This window comes from Salvelinus fontinalis, chromosome 5 (assembly GCF_029448725.1).
Source record: "Salvelinus fontinalis isolate EN_2023a chromosome 5, ASM2944872v1, whole genome shotgun sequence".
Classification (NCBI taxonomy): Eukaryota; Metazoa; Chordata; class Actinopteri; order Salmoniformes; family Salmonidae; genus Salvelinus; species Salvelinus fontinalis.
Genome location: NC_074669.1, coordinates 35,277,048 through 35,297,868, shown reverse-complemented (window position 1 = coordinate 35,297,868; position 20,821 = coordinate 35,277,048). Strand labels below are relative to the sequence as shown.

Below are 20,821 nucleotides of genomic sequence, written 5' to 3'. Positions count from 1 at the left end.
TTCTCTCTACTATTATTCTGACATTTCACATTCTTAAAATAAAGTGGTGATCCTAACTGACCTAAAACAGGGAATTTTTCCTAGGATTAAATGTCAGGATTTGTGAAATACTGAGTTTAAATGTTTTTGGCTAAGGTGTATGTAAACTTCTGACTTCAACTGTAGGGAATACCATGCCATTTGGGACACAGACCATGTGGTGATCTGGTTAAGTAAATAAATATCGCCTGTCTTTTTCAGAGCACAGCCTGACAGAGAGGTCAACACCACGCATGTGACTGACAGCATGGACTGTGTGGGAAAGGATTCCATCACCTGTTCTATCGTCATCCTCGCGGTCAGCAGTGTCGTCGTTGTAACAGCCAACGTGTCCAACACCACAGCAGGTCCTCTGATGATTCTCATCGTCCCTCCGCGTCTCGGTAAGGAGTGGTAAATACATCGGATCCCTCCTTCACCCTCTTGTCTGAAGATGATAGAGGATGTTAATTGATTTAATGGCCAGGTGGCTTATCTATCTGGACCTCTAATTCAGAGACTAATGGATATTACTTAAACTTCTTTTCATTAGTCCACTGTTGATACAATCCCCAAAATGTTTTGCATGTCTGCAATCAAGTTTTCAAGATATAGAACTTACAAAAAGCAAATTGTCATGCATCATCATGATGATGTGGCTAGTGACAATTTGCTTTAGTTTTTGATTGTTTTTGAATTGATTATTCCTTTAACCTTTTCATATATGAGTTCCAAATTTCTCTAACGGTCGCCCCAGCTTGAGTTTTTTTTCTGATCGTGATGTCAGAATGCACTCACTGTTCCAAAAATGGGATTGTTACGCAACAGGAAACAGGACAGTTAACCTGCGCTGCGCTCAAACTAAGACACACGCTGCCTGCCAGTTATCTATAGACTATATTTCAACTTGTCAATTTGAAATGATTTTCTTAGAAGTTTGAATTGAGTTGTGTTCCACCTTCTCATAAATTCACATAGAAGTAGCCCATTTCACTGTTGCAGGCAATTTATGTTAGAGGCTTTACCGACAACTTCTCTTCGATGAGAGCCTAAGAAACCTCCCCAGTGTTTCCCCAGATCATGTATGCAGACATTTGCGCAGTCTAGCACAAACTTTCCCCCCCTGGCACATTTTCTGGCTGGCGTTCGCATCGCCTTCATTGTTGTTTACAAATAATAACTTAGGACATTTGTGCGTTCCAATTAAAGTAAGTTCCTTATTTTCCGTATATCGTGTTGTCGTTTCTACTTTAGCATACTGTATGTATGTATGGAGCATAATGTATTTACTGTTTTATTCACATTTATTCAGATTTATTTTATTGTAATGGACACATATGATTACATTTACATTTAAGTCATTTAGCAGACGCTCTTATCCAGAGCGACTGATGTGTGTAAAATACTTTTTTGAAGGTTGTACTGATTATGATGAGCTAATGCTAAGCTATTTGCCAGCTGTGTTGACATTATACAATGCATTCTGGGTGTCACGTAAACGTCTGTCAGACCAAAGATATTATAACAAATGAGGTGAGGGATGGTTCACTCATCTTTCGGAGTAAACTTCCGGAAGTGAATTGAGAGAAGTGAATGATGGTAGACGACACACCCCTTCAACATACATACTGAAAAAGGCCAAACTCATCTTGTCTCCTCTTATCTTTGGATGACCCTGAAAAAACAAACATGGCAGCGCGTACAAACTACCCATCATCGGATTCATTTTAGAAAGTGTTTTACTCAATTATTTCGATCAATGGTGAGCTCACTTGTGATGTGATTAATTGTAAATAGTAATTTCTATTAGCTAATTCATATTATGGTTTCTGTCAACTGAAAGTTAGCTAAATATGACTGCTTGTGTTAGGTCAATATTTTTGCCATCGGTCCTACTGGCCAACGTGCAAACGCTGGATAATGAAGTGGACGAACTAAAAGCATGTATATCCTACCAATGGGACATTAAAAACTGTAATATCTTAAGTTTCAACGAGTCATGGCTGAATGACAACATGAATAACATACAGCTGGTGTTTATACACTATATCGGCAGGATAGAACAGGAGCCTCTGGTAAGACGAGGGGTGGTGGTCTATGTATATTTGTAAACAACAGCTGGTGCACGATATCTAAGGAAGTCTCAGTTTTGCTAACCTGAGGTAGAGTATCTCATGATAAGTTGTAGAGCACAATATCTACCTAGAGAGTTTTCATCTATATTCATTGTAGCTGTCTATTTACCACTACAAACCAATGCTGGCATCCAGATATGGCGCTCCTAGTGGCTGGGGACTTTAATGTAGGGAAACCTAAATCCGTTTTAGCTCATTTCTACCAGGATGTTAAATGTGCAACCAGAGGGAAAAAACTCTAGACCACTTTTATTCCACACACAGAGATGCATGCAAAGTTCTCCCTCACCCTCCATTTGGCAAATCTGACCATAATCCTGATTTCTGCTTACAAGCAAAAATTTAAGCAGGAAGCACCAGTAACTTGGTCAATAAAAAAGTGGTCAGATGAAGAAGATGCTAAGCTACAGAACTGTTTTGCTAGCACAGACTGGAATATGTTTCGGGATTCTTCCGATAGCATTGAGGAGTACACCACATCAGTCACTGGCTTCATCAATAAGTGCATTGATGATGTCATCCACACAGTGACTGTACGCACATACCTCAACCAGAAGCCATGGATTACAGGCAACATCCGCACTGAGCTAAAGGGTAGAGCTGCCACTTTCAAGGAACAGGACTCTAACCCGGAAGCTTAAAAGAAATTCCGCTATGCCCTCCGACTAAACATCAAACAGGCAAAGTTTCAATACAAGACTAAGATCAAATCATACTACACCGGCTCCGATGCTCGTCGGATGTGGCAGGGCTCGCAAACTATTACAGACTGCAAAGGGAAGCACAGCCGAGAGCTGCCCAGTGGCACGAGCCTACCAGGCGAGCTAAATTACTTTTATGCTCGCTTCAAAGCAAATAACACTAAAACATGCATGAGAGCATCAGCTGTTCAGGACGACTGTGTGATCACGCTTTCCGCAACTGATGTGAGTAAGACCTTTAAACAGGTCAACATTCACTACGTCACAGGGCCAGACGGATTACCAGGACGTGTACTCCGAGCATGCCCCGACCAACTGGCAGGTGTCTTCACTGACATTTTCAACCTCTCCCTGTCTGAGTCTGTAATACCAACATGTTTCAATTAGAGGTCGACCGATTATGATTTCTCAACGCAGATACCGATACTGATTTATTGGAGGGCCAAAAAAAGCCATTACGATTAATCAGGCAATTTTTATATATATTTGTGATAATAACAATTGCAACAATACTGAATGAACAATGAACCCTTTTATTTTAACTTAATATTATACATAAATAAAATCTATTTAGTCTAAAATAAATAATGAAACATGTTCAATTTGGTTTAAATAATTCAAAAACACAGTGTTGGAGAAGAAAGTAAAAGTGGAATATGTGCCATGTAAAAAAGTTCTTTGCTCAGAACATGAGAACATATGAAAGCTGGTGGTTCAATATTAACAGTTGTCCAGTATTCCCAGTTAAGAAGTTTTAGGTTGTAGTTATAGGAATTATGACACGCCAACTGTTTCTCCCTATAACAATTGTATTTCGTATACCTTTGACGATTGGATGTTCTTATAGGCACTTTAGTATTGCCAGCCTAATCTCGGGAGTTGATAGCTCTGTTTATGACTTCAAGCCTATGTGTCAAGCATTGTAAGAGCTGCTTGCTAACGCAGTAAAGTGCTGTTTGAATGAATGCTTACGAGCCTGCTGCTGCTGTTTACCAGCGCTCACACAGACTGCTCTATGAAATATCAAATCATAGAATTAATTATAATAAACACACAGAAATATGAGCCTTTGGTCATTAATATGGTCAAATCCAGGAAACTGTCATTTAGAAAACAAAATGTTTATTCTTTCAGTGAAATACGGAACCATTCTGTATTTTGTCAAACGGGTGGCAACCCTAAGGCTAAATATTGCTGTTTCATTGCACAACCTTCAATGTTATGTCATAATTATGTAAAATTCTGGCAAATTAATTACGGTTTTTGTTAGGAAGAAACACAGTTCGCAACGAGCCAGGCGGCCCAAACTGTTGCATATACCCTGACTCTGCTTGCACTGAATGCAAGAGAAGTGACCAAAATTCCCTAGTTAATATTGCCTGCTAACATGCATTTATTTTAATTAAATATGCAGGTTTAAAAAAAATATACTTCTGTGTATTGATTTTAAGAAAGGCATTGATGTTTATGTTTAGGTACATTTGTGCAATGAATGTGCTTTTTTCACGAATGCGCTATTGTTAAATTCTCACCTGTTTGGCGAAGTTGAATTAGGCTGTTATTCGATGATAAATTAACAGGCACCGCATTGATTATATGCAACGCAGGACAAGCTAGTTAACCTAGTAATATCATCAACCAAGTGTAGTTAACTAGTGATTATGTGAAGATTGTTTGTTTTTTTATAAGATAAGTTTAATGTTAGCTAGCAACTTACCTTGGCTCATTGCAGCCACAAGGTCCTTTTGACGCTGCACTCGCATAACGGGTGGTCAGCCTGTCACATTGTTTCCTCATGGATTGCAATGTAATCGGCCATAATCGGCGCCCAAAGACTGATTACCGATTGTTATAATAACTTGAAACCGGCCCTAATTAATCAGTCATGCCATAGTCCCTGTACCCAAGAACACTAAGGTACTGTAGTGGAGCATGTTGAGAGCCTCAAGTTCCTTGGCGTCCACATCACCAACAAACTAATGTGGTCCAAACACACCAAGACAGTCGTGAAGAGGGCACGACAAAACCGATTTCCCCCTCAGGATACTGAAAAGATTTGCCATGGGTCCTCAGATCCTCTAAAGCTTCTACAGCTGCACCATCATCCTGATGGGTTGCATAACTGCCTGGTATGGCAACTGCTCAGCCTCCGACCGCAAGTCACTACAGAAGGTAGTGTGTACAGCCCAGTACATCACTGGGGGCCAAGCTTCCTGCCATCCAGGGCCTCTATACCAGGTGGTGTCAGAGGAAGGCCCTAAAAATTGTCAAAGACTCCAGCCACCCTAGTTGTATACTGTTCTTTCTGCTACCACACAGCAAGCGTGACCAGAGTGCCAAGTCTAGGTCCAAGAAGCTTTTAAACAGCTTCTACCCCCAAGCCATAAGACTCCTGAACAGGTAATCAAATGGCTACCCAGACTATTTGCATTGCCCCGCCCCCTCTTTTACAATGCTGCAACTCCCTGTTATTACCTATGCATAGTCACTTTTTAAATAATAATAAAAATAATAATAATTTAAATTTTCTCCCCTTTTCGTGGTATCCAATCGCTAGTAATTACTATCTTGTCTCATCGCTACAACTCCCGTATGGGCTCGGGAGAGACAAAGGTCGAAAGCCACGCGTCCTCCGAAGCACAACCCAATCAAACCGCACTGCTTCTTAACACAGCGCGCCTCCAACCCGGAAGCCAGTCACACCAATGGGTCGGAGGAAACACCGTGCACCTGGCCCCCTTGGTTAGCGCGCACTGCGCCCGGCCCGCCACAGGAGTCGCTGGAGCGCGATGAGACAAGGATATCCCTACCGGCCAAACCCTCCTTAACCCGGACGACGCTAGGCCAATTGTGCGTCGCCCCACAGACCTCCCGGTCGCGGCCGGCTGCGACAGAGCCTGGGCGCGAACCCAGAGACTCTGGTGGCGCCACCCACTGCGCCACCCGGGAGGCCCTCATAGTCACTTTAATAACTCTACCTACATGCACATATTACCTCGAATAACCGGTGCCCCCGTACATTGACTCTGTACCAGTACCCCCAGTATATAGCCTCACGATTGTTATTTGATTACTGCTCATTAATTATTTGTTACTTTTATTTTATTTTATGTATTTTTCTTAAAACTGCATTGTTGGTTAAGGGCAGTTGTTATGGCTAGGGTCCTTTTTTTTCTCAATTTCCTCCTGACTGACGTGCCGAAAGTAAACTGCCTGTTGCTTTGGCCCTGAAGCCAGGATATGCATATAATTGGTACCATTGGAAAGAAGACACTTTGAAGTTTGTAGAAATGTTATTTCAAGACTGACATTTCATTTTTCTTAACGAGCAACAGAGAAACACGTGGAATTGGTGCGTTCATTATGCCAAGTACCAGCGTGCTGCCTGGCAGGCTGGCACTGTTCATTATGTAGGCTAGCGGTATCTAGGGAGCCATTTGGACCATAATGAAACTAGAGAGTTAGTCAATAACTCCCGTTTGGAGTTTGCCAAAAGGCACCTAAAGGACTCTCAGACCACGGGAAACAAGTTTCTCTGGTCCAATGAAACCAAGATTGAACCCTTTGGCCTGAATGCCAAGCGTCACGCCTGGAGGAAACCTGGCACCATTCCCTACGGTGAAGTGTGGTGGCAGCAGCATGCTGTGGGGATGTTTTTCAGAGGCATGCACTGGGAGACTAGTCAGGATCGAGGGAAAGATGAATGGAGCAAAGTACAGAGTGATCCCTGATTTAAATCCTGTGCCATAGCGCACAGGACCTCAGACTGGGGCAAAGGTTCACCTTCTAACAGGAAAAAAACCCTAAGCACACAGCCAAGACAATGCAGGAATGGCTTTGGGACAAGTCTCTGAATGTCCTTGATTGGCCCAGCCAGAGCCCGGACTTGAACCCGAACGAACATCTCTGAAGACACCTGAAAATAGCTGTGCAGCGACGCTCCCCATCCAACCTGACAGACCTTGAGAGGATCTGCAGAGAAGAATGTGAGAAACTCCCCAAATACAGGTGTGCCAAGTTTGTAGCGTCATACCCAAGAAGACTCGAGGCTGTAATCGCTGCAAAGGGAGCTTCAACAACAAGTACTGAGTAAAAGGTCTGAATACTTATGTAAATATGTTATCATTTTTTTATTTGTAATAAATTGGAAAACATTTCTATAAATCTTTTTTGCTTTGTCATTATGGGGTATTGTGTGAAATTTCAGGAAAACAATTGATGAGAAAAACAATTTAATCCATTTTAGAATAAGGCTGTAACATAATAAAATGTGGGAAAATTCAAGGTGTCTGAATACTTTCCGAATTCTCTGTATCTCAATTCTGAATAGTCCCCTTAGTGTCCAACCAACATGAAGTTAATTGACATTCATTCCGTAATCTACAGTAAAAAGTTATTTCACATTCACAGCCTGTTTAATGAGACATGAATGTCTGAGAGTGCTAATTTATTTTATAATGAAACAGAAAATTTAAAAAGATAATGCTAATTAATCCATTCTCTCTTTCTGTCGGCTAGGCGGTGACATTGTCATTATAATACTCAATTACCCCCCCTGCCAATCATCATCAACGCGTCTCATAACGATGACATGTCTCATTTCCATTTCATTCGATGGGCTACAAACAACGCCTGTGTCAAGTCAATCGCTGGGAGTAAGCGCAAGCAGCTCAAATTAACAAAGCCGTTTTGTCACGTTCCTGACCTGTTTTTCCTTTCTCTTGTATTATTTTAGTTGGTCAGGGCGTGAGTTGGGGTGGGTTGTCGATGTGTTTGTTCTATGTTGGGATGTTTGTGTTCGGCCGGGTATGATTCTCAATCAGAGACAGCTGTCAATCGTTGTCCCTGATTGAGAATCATACTTAGGCAGCGGGTGATTCACGTGGTTTTTGTGGGTGGTTGTATCGCGTGTCTGTGTTAGTACCACACGGGACTGTTTGCGGTTTGTCACGTTTGTTGTTTTGTATTTTTAAGTGTTCAGTCTATTTTCATTAAATATGAACACTAACCACTCTGCATATTGGTCTGATCCTTCTCGCCTCTCCTCCTCGTCCGAGGAGGAGGATCACGACGATCGTTACACGTTTAAATACCAGGCAGAGAAATATGTTTAATTGTCAATTTAAATGCTGTTTAAATACCAGGAAGACAGTGTTGTGTTCGAGATCACCTAAAGTGAGACTGATTCAAGACCAAGGCCGGAACGAATCAGGTCCGAGTTAAGACCAAGACCGGAGGGTGGGTGAGACTGAGTCAAGACTGAGACCGGGAGGGGGACGAGGGGTACGAGACCAATACCAGGGAGGGGGACGAGGGGTCTAGACCAATACCAGAAAAATGCGAGTCCAATTCAAAACCGTTACTGTAATTTTGTCAAATTGTCACCATAATAAGAGTTCAAAATGTCCAGTATTTCTGTGTTCATATTTCAGAACAACATATGGATTCTTTAGACATTAAAAATGGGGGAAAATGTTTTCTGAGGGCAAATAGAGCCATTCTACAAATGTTTACTAAGCCTAACACAGTGGGGATGTAACGTCCTGACCGGAGTTCTTATGTGTTTTGCTTGTTTAGTGTTGGTCAGGACGTGAGCTGGGTGGGAATTCTATGTTGTGTGTCTAGTTCGGCTGTTTCTGTGTTCAGCCTAAAATGGTTCTCAATCAGAGACAGCTGTCAATCGTTGTCCCTGATTGAGAATCATATAAAGGTGGCTTGTTTTGTGTTGGGGATTGTGGGTGGTTGTTTCCTGTCTCTGTGTTTGTGTTCTGCACCAGATAGGACTGTCTCGGCTTTCACGTTTTGTTATTTTGTTATTTGTTCATGTTCACTGTTTATTGTTATATTAAACATGTTGAACACTAACTGCGCTGCATTTTGGTCCTCTCCTTCATCCCAGGAAGAAAGCCGTTACAGGGGAACAGTGAGGGCCTTCTACGCTTTTAGAGAAAGGCTAAGGATTTATAAAATAATACAAATAATAATTATATTTTTATCTTCAATTATGTTTTGATTTAATCTTATTTAATCCAATTAGGATATTTATTTTGGTCTTCTCTGGGGAGATAAATCTAGCTAGCTAAGTCAGCCATTGGCTAGGCCTTCAGAAGCTTGATAGAAGGCACGTGTCATTCAACTGTATTAGTGCAACATTTTGGAGTAACAGTGGAATCAACCAATCACATTTGCTTGTAATGGGTGGGACCGTTTTTACAAAAACGTATGGAAACTTCTGCCTTCTCGAAGCAATAGCGAGCAGTAGTTTTCCCACGGTCTAGCTAGCTAGATTTTGTTTCAGGCTAGTTTGCAGCGGCTGCATCAGGTGTTATCGAAGAGGATGTTGTTGCTAATTTATTAGCGTCTCCCTTTTCAGCAAATCTGGTGAGTGGAACTATGCTTTTTATTGCAGCTTTCATCCTGTTATTAGCCACGTCTTTCAAAATAACTTATACTACATGACCAAAAGTATGTGGACACCTGCTCGTCGAACATCTCGTTCCAAAATCATGGGCATTAATATGGAGTTGGTCCCCCTTTTGCTGCTATAACAGTTTCCACTCTTCTGGGAAGACTTTCCACTATATGTTGGAACATTGCTGCGGGGACTTGCTTCCATTCAGCCACCAGAGCATAAGTTAGGTTGGGCATTCACGTTGGACGATTAGTCCTGACTCACAGTCGTGGTCGGCATTCCAATTCATCCCAAAGGTGTTTGATGGTGTTGAGGTCAGGGCTCTGTGCAGGACAAACCATTTCTGTATGGACCTCGCTTTATGCACAGGGGCATTGTCATGCTGAAACAGGAAAGAGCCTTCCACAAACTGTTGTCACAAAGTTTGAAGCACAGAATCATCTAGAATGGCATTGTATACTGTAACGTTAAGATTTCCCTTCACTGGAACAAAGGGGCTAGCCCGAACCATGAAAAACAGCCCCAGACCATTATTCCTCCTCCACCAAACATTACAGTTGGCACTACGCATTCGGGCAGGTAGCGTTCTCCTGGCATCTGCCAAACCTAGATTCGTCCATTGGACTGCCAGATGGTGAAGTGTGATTGTTCACTCCAGAGAATAAGTTTCCAATGACGGCAAGCTTTACACCACTCCAGCCAACTCTTGGCATTGCGCATGGTTATATTAGGCTTATGTGCGGATGCTCGGCCATGAAAACCCATTTCATGAAGCTCCCGACAACCAGTTTTTGTGCTGGCATTGCTCCCAGAGACAATTCACAGCTCTGTAGTGAGTATTGCAACCGAGAACAGACCATTTTTACGCGCTTCAGCACTCATCGGTCTCGTTCTGTGAGCTTGTGTGGCCTACCACTTAGCGGCTGAGCCATTGTTTTCTCCTCGATGTTTCCACTTCACAATAACAGAGCTTAACGTTGACCGGGGCAGCTCTAGCAGGGCAGAAATTTGACTGACTTGTTGGAAATGTGGCATCCTGTGACAGTGCCACGTTGAAAGTCACTGAGCTCTTCAGTAAGGCCATTCTACTGCCAATGTTTGGTCTATTGAGATTATTTGGTTGTGTGCTCGATTTTATACACCTGTCAGCAACGGGTGTGGCTGAAATAGTCAAATCTACTAATTTGAAGGGGTGTCCACATACATATATACTGTGTGTGTGTGTAAAACATTGTTGCATTTATACTTTAGATCACCGGTTACTTTGTGTGCCAAACGTGCAATGTTTTTCGCAATGGGAAGTAATAGTTGTACATTTCAGTTGAGAAATTCTTAGCCTAATGGTTGTGTTTTTGTATTCTTATGATTGGGACCTACAGGCTTATTATGTCCGAGTGAATGGACTGCTGTCTTTCCATCGGACCTATGCAGTGGTGTAGTGGGTCTTGTGTGAAGGAAAGGCGCCCTGTGTGAGACATCCTATGTTTTCCCATAGATGTGTCAGATTTTCACTCCACAACAATGTGGAATGACGATCCTCTCAAGCACAACAAGTCCACAACAATGCTTAAACCACATCAGGAGGCCGTTTTATAAAAACATTTTATTTTTGGAGGGTGTGCTTACACTTTAATTCAATTGAGCAAAACAAATGCCCTCCAAATTGATACAAATCAGCATGATATCATTCTGTCAGGTAGGTCTACATTGCAGTCAACATATAATTGGGAAGGTTTTTTGGGACAGCCTTTAGAAATGTCCATGCAAACAGAGCATGCTGAATGCAAATAGCCTACTAACCAAGACTAAAGACGAAACTTTTTCAATACCAGGTTTGCATACCCATTGTTGGCTTAGTTAGCATTTACTGGTAAATATCATCAGTTGAAACGTCTTTCCTACCTATCGGCTACCGATGTCATTCTTCGGAGAGCTGCTCCATGCCACAACCAGTTGAGAGCTGAGCACTCTTGCTGCCTGAATATTATATTCTGCTGAAACTAGGCTTTGTGTGCTGTGTGCATGGGAATATATTTCACGTGCTTTGTGATTGTGTAGGCTACGTTGTGCATGATTTCTCTATTGTACTACATAATGAATATGTTGTATACCTCCACTACACTACTTTGATATGCAACAGAGGGATTAACAGAGGGATCAACAAAGGGATTAAGAAGTGAGTATAGGCAATGCCCACTGGGTATATGGCTTACACCTGCGTATAGCCTCCACTACACCACTGGCCCTTTAGTGTTTTACAAAAAGTGCACTCTCCTACATTTAATTTATTTAACTAGGCAAGTCAGTTAAGAACAAATTCTTATTTACGATGACGGCCTACCCCGAACAACGCGGGGCCAACTGTGCGCCGCCCTATGGGACTCCCAATCACGACCGGCTGTGATACAGCCTGGAATCAAACCAGGGTCTGTAGTGACACCTCTAGCACTAAGATGCAGTGCCTTAGACCGCTACGCCACTCGGGAACCCTAAAGCCATCCCTTTAATGTATTACAGTTTCTATCCTTTTAGCATCACGAGCCTGTCACACACTGAAAGCCTAGGTCCAAATAAGTTCCCCACTGCACAAACATGTCTATAATAGATAGAAAGACTGTTACAACTTCCCCCTGTCTCTCCTTACTTCCCCCACTCTTCCCTACCAGCTAGTCAAGGAAATTCTGACAAAGTTAGAGGATATTTTTCAATGAAAATAAAATACATTTGGACAAGGTTTGAGGATATTTTTCAATGAAAGTCAAGGACAGTAATGTTACGAGTAAAGTAGGAATCCCAGGTTTCAAATTGTTAAGATATACATTTTTCAAGAATGCAGTGCATATCTTTGGCCTGGTGAAGCCTTTTATGCGCTGACTGAATGGAACCTGAATTTAGGAGTTTTTTTACTCCGCTGGATGTGTGCTCACTGTCCAAGACCGAGTAAAAATGTATCCACCAAGACAAGCCTGAGACACTCACTCAATATGTAGACCGGGACTCTGTCTCGAGTACTACAACACCGCAGAAAGATAAACTCAGCAAAAAAAGAAATGTCCTCTCACTGTCAACTGCGTTTATTTTCAGCAAACTTAACATGTGTAAATATTTGTATGAACATAACACGATTCAACAACTGAGACATAAACTGAACAAGTTCCAAAGACATGTGACTAACAGAAATTGAATAATGTGTCCCTGAACAAAGGGGGGGTCAAAAGTAACAGTCAGTATCTGGTGTGGCCACCAGCTGCATTAAGTACTGCAGTGCATCTCCTCCTTACCCAACTCTTCCACCAAGGCGCCTGCAAGTTCCTGGACATTTCTGGGGGGAATGGCCCTAGCCCTCACCCTCCGATCCAACAGGTCCCAGACTTTCTCAATGGGATTGAGATCCGGGTTCTTTGCTGGCCATGGCAGAACACTGACATATTTGTCGTGCAGGAAATCACGCACAGAACGAGCAGTATGGCTGGTGGCATTGTCATGCTGGAGGGTCATGTCAGGGTGAACCTGCAGGAAGGATACCACATGAGGGAGGAGGCTGTCTTCCCTGTAACGCACAGTGTTGAGATTGCCTACAATGATGATGTGGTCTGTGGCACAATTCCCCAGACCATAACGGACCCTCCACCTCCAAATCAATCCCGCTCCAGAGCACATGCCTCGGTGTAACGCTCATTCCTTCGACGATAAACACGAATCCGACCATCACCCCGGGTGAGACAAAACCGCGACTTGTCAGTGAAGAACACTTTTTGCCAGTCCTGTCTGGTCCAGCGACGGTGGGTTTGTGCCCATAGGGGACGTTGTTGCCGGTGATGTCCGGTGAGGACCTGCCTTACAACAGGCCTACAGTCCCTCAGTCCAGCCTCTCTCAGCCTATTGAGGACAGTCTGAGCACTGATGGAGGGATTGTGCATTCCTGGTGTAACTCGGGCAGTTGTTGTTGCCATCCTGTACCTGTCCCGCAGGTGTGATGTTCAGATGTACTGATCCTGTGCAGGTGTTGTTACACGTGGTCTGCCACTGCGAGGACGATCAGCTGTCCGTCCTGTCTCCCTGTAGCGCTGTCTTAGGCGTCTCACAGTACGGACATTGCAATTTATTGCCCTGGCCACATCTGCAGTCCTCATGCCTCTTTGCAGCATGCCTAAGGCACGTTCACGCAGCTGATCAGGGACCCCGGGCTTCTTTCTTTTGGTGTTTTTCAGAGTCAGTAGAAAGGCCTCCTTAGTGTCCTAAGTTTTCATAACTGTGACCTTAATTGCCTACCATCTGTAAGCTGTTAGTGTCTTAATGACCATTCCACAGGTGCATGTTCTTTAATTGTTTATGGTTCATTGAACAAGCATGGGAAATTGTTTAAACCCTTTACAATGAAGATCTGTGAAGTTATTTCCTGAAAAGGGGACGTTTCTTTTTTTGCTGAGTTTACATCTTATTGTCAAATACCAGGAAGAAATTTTGAGGCTCTCTTCTATAAACTATAACTCTACTCTGCCCTGGTAATGGATTGCGATTTCAGTGACTAATTCAATTTTGAGGTATTGATTTTCCTGACATGAGGAGCATGGCCTTATTGATCGGTAATCAGTATAAGTCCAGAGACCATAACATTTATTACATTGTTTTTCCCCATCATCAATCTACACACTATACCCCGTAATGACAAACAAAAACAGGTTGTTAATCATTTTTGCTAATTTATACGAATGTACATAAGTATTCAGACCCTTTACTCAGTACTTTGTTGAAGCACCTTTGGCAGCGATTACAGCCTCAAGTCTCCTTGGATATGACGTTACAAGCTTGGCACACCTGTATCTGGGGAGTTTCTCCCATTCTTCTCTGCATATCCTATCAAGTTCTGTCAGGTTGGATAGGGAGCGTTGCTGCACAGCTATTTTCAGGTCTCTCCAGAGATGTTTGATTGGGTTGATGTCTCTGGCTGGGCTACTCCTGTGTTGTCTTGGCTGTGTGCTTAGGGTTGTTGTCCTGTTAGAAGGTGAACCTTCGCCACGGTCTGAGGTCCTGTGCACTCTGGAGCAGGTTTTCATCAAGGATATCTCTGTACTTTACTCTGTTCATCTTTGCCTCCATCGTGACTAGTCTCCCAGTCCCTGCCACTGAAAAACATCCCCCACCATGAGGCTGCCACCACCATGCTTCACCGTAGGGCTGGTTTCCTCTAGATGTGACGCTTGGCTGTCTTGTGCGTTTTGGCTTCCTCTGGCCTTCAATGCTGCAGATTGTTTTGGTTACCCTTCCCCAGATCTGTGCCTCGACACAATCCTGTATCGGAGCTCTACGGACAATTCCTTCGACCTCATGACTTTATTTTTTATTTTTTTATTTAACCTTTATTTAAATCATGTCGAATCAATTGAATTTACCACAGGTGGACTCCAATCAAGTTGTGGAAACATCTCAAGGATGATCAATGGAAACAGGATGCACCTGAGCTCCATTTCGAGTCTCATAGCAAAGGGTCAGAATACTTATGTATTTTCACTTCGTCATTATAGGGTATTGTGTGTAGATTTTTTAAAATCCATTTTAGAATAAGGCTGTAATGTAACAAAATGTGGAAAAAGTCAAGGGGTCTGAATACTGCCACTGTATGTTTCTGCTGATTTCCTTATCTGGCTGCCCTGTATGAAGCCGCTGGGAGTCTATAACTAATGCAGTTATCAGGGACAATCAATGTGTCTCCAATGGCTGTTACATTACTGTTTGTGTCTGAGGCCATTGTTGACGCTGCGTTATAGAGATATTTGATCATTGTAGGGGCAATGTTCCCTCTAAGCTGAACGTGTGAATGGGCGTGCAGCTCCCTGGGACTACCACGCAGACGAAATATCCTCAGAGTTCTCAGAGAGGCACGGGATTGAACTTCACTAAACTTTCTGTAGTTTTCCCATTTAGTTAACACTATCAACATTTCCGTTTGCTGTGGGAATTGTGATCGAATCAAAGCAATATTAGCCACTTTCAACGCAACATACCAAAACAAAATTAACTATGCAAGACTTATTATGAAAAACTAACTATACAAGAAATGTTGTTGTCGGCAGAACGCATCGGAGTAGGATTCTATTGCATTGACATGCAGGACTCTACACAGACCTATGTGCCATAACCAATAAGAACTGCAGTAGGCCTATATGCAAATAGACCATTGGCATATATGGATCTGTGCCATTCACTTTGAACTGGACTGTGTTTACAGTATGAGCGTTCGTGAGTAGTAGCGCTTGTTTTGAGAAAAAAATGAAAGCTACATGTAGCAACGTGTGCACATTTGTTCATATCCTTTTCTTGTTAGTGGGTTATTAGCCCAGTTATAGATAATTTGTAGTCTACAATGGGGGAGTGATTGTTTCCTACAAGAGCACAAAACTGTACATTTCTAGACATCTTTGAAAAGCCAGTCAGGTAAAGATGTTTGTCTTAAAGGGGCAGTGTTGTATTTTGAGAGGCTTGAACAAGCTAAGTAGCTAATAGGCAGAGGGTAGCACTACATGACCACTGTTAAAACTAACTTAAAGCTGGTACAGCCTCAGTGTTCACAGTAAACACGCATCGGAAGTTGCACAGACTTTTCACAATGTTCAAGTTTGCGCTCAGCAGACAAGAAATTTGCTCAGTGATGAAATCAGTTAGAGGGAACAATGTGTAGGCGTATTGGATGGCATTGCGATGATGATGTTACATAGTTTGGAGGATGGTGATGATGCTCTGGCTAACAATCACAAACGATGATTTATCTAGTATGTATTGCTTGTGGTGTGTGTGTTATACAGATAAACCAAGCCCACCAGTGAACCTAACACACACCCAGACCGCAGAGGGAGAGCTAGTTCTGAGCTGGAGCAACCCACAGCCCCATGCCAGCCCTGTCCCACTGGCCTATGAGGTCCGATACATTACCTCCCACAACACCTCGAACCCCAACTGGAAGGTAAGAACACACCTCTTGCCTCAGAGCAAACACAATATCTAAGTACAGGTCTTACAACAAATACAGACAAACATCATTTATCAGAGAACAAGAGCAAACACGTTAAGTGAGATTCTTAAGACCACTCATATTTTATTAGTCATATTCTCAGTCAACACAATGGCATTGTGTATTTGTGTCAAATTTTGCATTTGCAGGTAGAGTAACATCTTGTTTCTCTACACTATTCCTCTTGCTCAGCATGTGGAGGTGACTGGAGACCAGTGGGTGTCTCTGACTGGATTGAGGGCAGGTCTGCACTACATTGTACAGATCCACTCTCACCACCCTGCTCTGCCCCACCTGTGGAGTGACTGGAGCCAGCCACACCACATCTACCTGGAAGGTGAGACCTCTGCCGGCACAGAAACACCCTAAACATAGAGTTAACTTAAATTACTCAAATGTACAATTATATCAGACGCTCTTATCCATAGCTTCTTACAGGAGCAATTAGGGTTAAGTGCCTAGTTCAAGGGCACATCGACAGATGTTTCACTGAGTCAGCTTGGGATTCAAACCAGCAACCTTTCAGTTATTGGCCTAATGCTCTTAACAGCAAGGCTACCTGCCGCCATACTCCACTCATACTCCACTCACATCTACCTGCAGAGTAACACCTCTGCCATGCTCTACTTACGTACAATAGACATACAGATATTCAGATATATTTCCTTCACATACAGTACACTACACAGTAAGACCTCTGGCTGTACAGCAATGTACACATATGCTTAGCTTTACTGTTTGCCTTAACCTTTTCACATGTATCAACAAATGGGTGTGATTATTCTACAGTGATCCTTGCAGCATACGCTCAAACCGGTGTGATTAAAAAGCTTATTTAGAACGTCCAGTTTCGATTGACGCAACAATCAGCTTTTAAGCTGGCCACTCTGTTTTTTCACAGAAACGTTTTGCAAAAATACAGTCCTTACAAAGTTATGTCCTGAATGTGACCAGTTTTTTGGGGGATGCAATGTTCAGACATTCACAGAAGTATCTACAGCATAACACAATCATCCAAACCGGAAAATATAGGCTAAATTAGTCTTAGCGCTAACTGAGGAAAGATTGGCATAACACAAGCGGTCATGTTTAGATAACTCTCGGCTGTCAGAAACCACAATATGAATAAGCTAATAGCAATTACTATTTATAATTCATCACATCACAGGTGAGCTCACTATTGATCGAAATAATTGTGTAAAACACTTTCTTGAAATCGAAAGTAATCCAACGATGGGTAGTTTGTGCGTGCCGCCATGTTTGTTTTTTTGCGTCACCCAAAGATAATAAGAGGAGACAAGATGAGTTTGGTCTGTTTGCAGTATGCATGTTGAAGGGGGTGTGTCGTCTACGATCATTCACTTCCCTTCATTCACCTCTGGAAATTTACCTTTAACCTCATTATAACATCTTTGGTCTGACAGACGTTTACGTGACATCCAGAATGCATTGTATAATGTCAACAAACATGGCACCACACATAGCTGGCAAATAGCTTAGCATTAGCTCATTATAATCAGTACAACCTTCCAAAAAATATTTTACACACATCATAGGTGTCCATTACAATCTATGCAATAATTGGAATGCATTACTTGTCATCAGTACTTGAAAACATGTGAATAGAACTGTAAATACATTATGCTCTATACATACAAAATATACATACATACAGTATGGTACAGTAGAAATGACAACACAATACAAAAAATAAGGCACTTACTTTGATAGGAACGCACACATGTCCAAAGTTATTATTTGTAAGGAAAACATGAAGGAAGGCAATGCGAGCGCCAGACAGAAAATGTTTAAATTTGTGCAAGCCTGAGCAAATGTCTGCATACTTGATCTGCGGAAACATTGATGAAGTGCTTGGGCTCTCCTTGAAGAGAGTTTGTCCGGCTCAGTAAAGCATCAAACATAAATTGTGCGCAACACTGAAATGGGCTACATCTATGTGAATTAATGAGGAGGTGGAACACACCTCAATTCAAACTCTTAAAAAAATAAAACATGTAAAAAATGATTTGAAATTGACAAGTTGGAACATAGCTTATAGATAATTATCAATCAGAGCGTGTTAACTGTCCTGTTGCGTAAACAATCACATTTTGGAACAGTGAGTGTATTCTGACATTATGTGCATAAAACAACTCGCGCTGAAGGTGACCATTAGAGATATTTGGAACTCACATGTGAAAAGGTTAACAAAACATCTACAGTAACTTAGAACGTGGTTAATGGCAAGCAGAAACAACCTTTCCCCAGTTCCAGATCATCTAACTGGGCTGTAGGCAGTGCACATCTAGGGTTTGCTTTCCCACTGTCTTTTGTCCCGGGTTAAGTATTGAGCATGACACGTAGGTCTATGAAAGAGGTTGTTTTCAATGGACAACTACTACCTGCACTCAAGTCTATTTTCCTCCCTCTACTGCTCCCATTCATCTACAGAAGCCTGATTGAATGTTTCTGAAATTGACGCAGTAGGAGTGAGAGAGTCTGCAGGCGAGCTACTCTGGCACAAACGCATCAGCACTTGTGTCACATCTCCTGGATGGTAGCAAGTTGCTTGTTATTCCAGTAAACTAAAAGCGTGCTTCCCAAAAGGGGACCTATTCTGTACATAGTGCATTACTTTTGATCAAAAGTAGTGCACTTTATAGGGAATAGGGTGCTATTTGTTCCAGTAAACCCACTGGGCACACACCGATTGAATCAACGTTGTTTCCACACCATGTCAATAAAATTACGTTGAACCGATGTGGAATAGACGTTCAATTGATGTCTGTGCCCTGTGGGAACTAAAACAACAGAATTAGCTTCTTCGTTTTTCAAAGTTTTGTTATTCTAATGATACAGTGGCATTTGTTTTAGAGAGAGTCGTGGAGGACGAATGTCTCATCAATTGTGATGTGTGTGTGTGTGGTGTGGTGGGGTGCGGTGTGTGTGATTCAACTACTGACCTCTATTATCTCCAAGGGGAGATAGGGTGCAAAAATCTGAACACCAAAACAAACCAATTAAACTTGCTCATCTGCTTATGTTATGTAGGAAGCAGAGTTGAGAAGTTAGAGGTCAGAGGTTATCTCCATGGTCAGTGGCTGTTCACCCATGATTGAAACAAAATAATACGCTTTTTCCCTAGCACACTTTAAGAGGAGACTTTTTAATGAAGTCATAAATCATCTGTGGTTGACAGATTGTGTGGGCACAAACACACCTAGCTATTATAGTATTGAGACTGGGATAGGTCTGTACCTGCTGCGTACCATACCGTTAGTGACGATGGATGATTCATAGATATGTATTGCATTTCCATGCACTCAATATAGGGGGACTGGTCTAAGGCGCAGCAGTCTAAGGCACTGTATCGCAGTGCTAGAGGAGTCACTACAGACCTGAGTTCGATCCCGGCCGTGATCGGGAGTCCTATAGGGCGGCGCACAATTGGCCCAGCCTCGTCCAGGTTAGGGGATGGTTTGGCCTGAGTATGCCGTCATTGTAAATAAGAATTTGTTCTTAACTGACTTGCCTAGTTAAATTAAATATACACTGGGTTACTAAGCAAACAGATTTGGAAACGCTGGATGTTTGAACTGTGAAGTTACCGCATGAAATGTCAAATATGAGGACAGGATCAGAATGGAGCAGGGTGGAGAAGAGGGAGCCAGATGGATTATATTGTTGGAATCGGCTGAACTTTGAGATATTAAATAAATGATAGAGACAAAGCCTTGAATAGAAAGATTTTGTAAAAAGCCAGAAGGCTTTGGAATGTGTTTGATGGAGGAGAGGAGAGCGATGTGTTGATATAGGGAAAACAGATGGATATCTGTGAGTCAGGAGGTGAGAGGATGAGTTCAGTTCCCCTTAAGGGAGTGATCAGGGTTGCTATCTGGTTACCTTCTTTCCTGTGGAGCCATAAACTGTAAAGAGGAGGAGTGTCTTAAGTAGGATGCATATAAACTGTGATGTCTGAAATGTTTTGCTGTCTGTTTTCAGCTGTACAGAACCTTTGGGAAGAATAAACTTGGTTAAAGCTTCTCTAGTGTCCGTGAGTTATTTACTCTGAAAAATAAGAACCCAACAATATTAAGATAATATTAGTTCATGAATATGAATGGGACATTATTCAAGTTCTTCGTCAAAGGTGTCACATTGTGACCTTAGTTCGATTTTGTGTTAGGTTGGTCAGGGCGTGAGTTGGGGTGGGTAGTCTATGTTCCCTTTTCTATGTTGTGTTATTTCTATGTGTTTGGCCTAGTATGGTTCTCAATCAGAGGCAGGTGTCGTTCATTGTCTCTGATTGAGAATCATACTTAGGTAGCCTGTTTTCCCCATTTTAGGTGTGGGTGTTTATTTTCTGTCTAGTGTCTGTTCACCTTGCAGAACTGTTTCGTTTTCTCCTCATTGTTATTTTGTGTAGTGTTCAGTTTTCGATTAAAATTATGACGGACACTTACCACGCTGCATTTTGCTCCTCTTCTCCTTCCACCAACGAGAATCGCTACAAAAGGGCTGATTTGCATTTTAGTGTAGTGCAGTT

General features: G+C 42.3%; 1 protein-coding gene across 1 annotated transcript in view; it reads left to right on the top strand.

The window, feature by feature from the left end:
- LOC129855517 (leptin receptor-like) overlaps nt 1–20,821 on the top strand; it is an 81,127-nt gene that overhangs the window by 24,547 nt on the left and 35,759 nt on the right. The window contains exons 6-8 of the mRNA XM_055923270.1: nt 241–422; nt 16,070–16,227; nt 16,468–16,612. Coding sequence (XP_055779245.1) covers nt 241–422; nt 16,070–16,227; nt 16,468–16,612 — 485 coding nt within the window. The remainder of the gene's footprint in view (nt 1–240; nt 423–16,069; nt 16,228–16,467; nt 16,613–20,821) is intronic.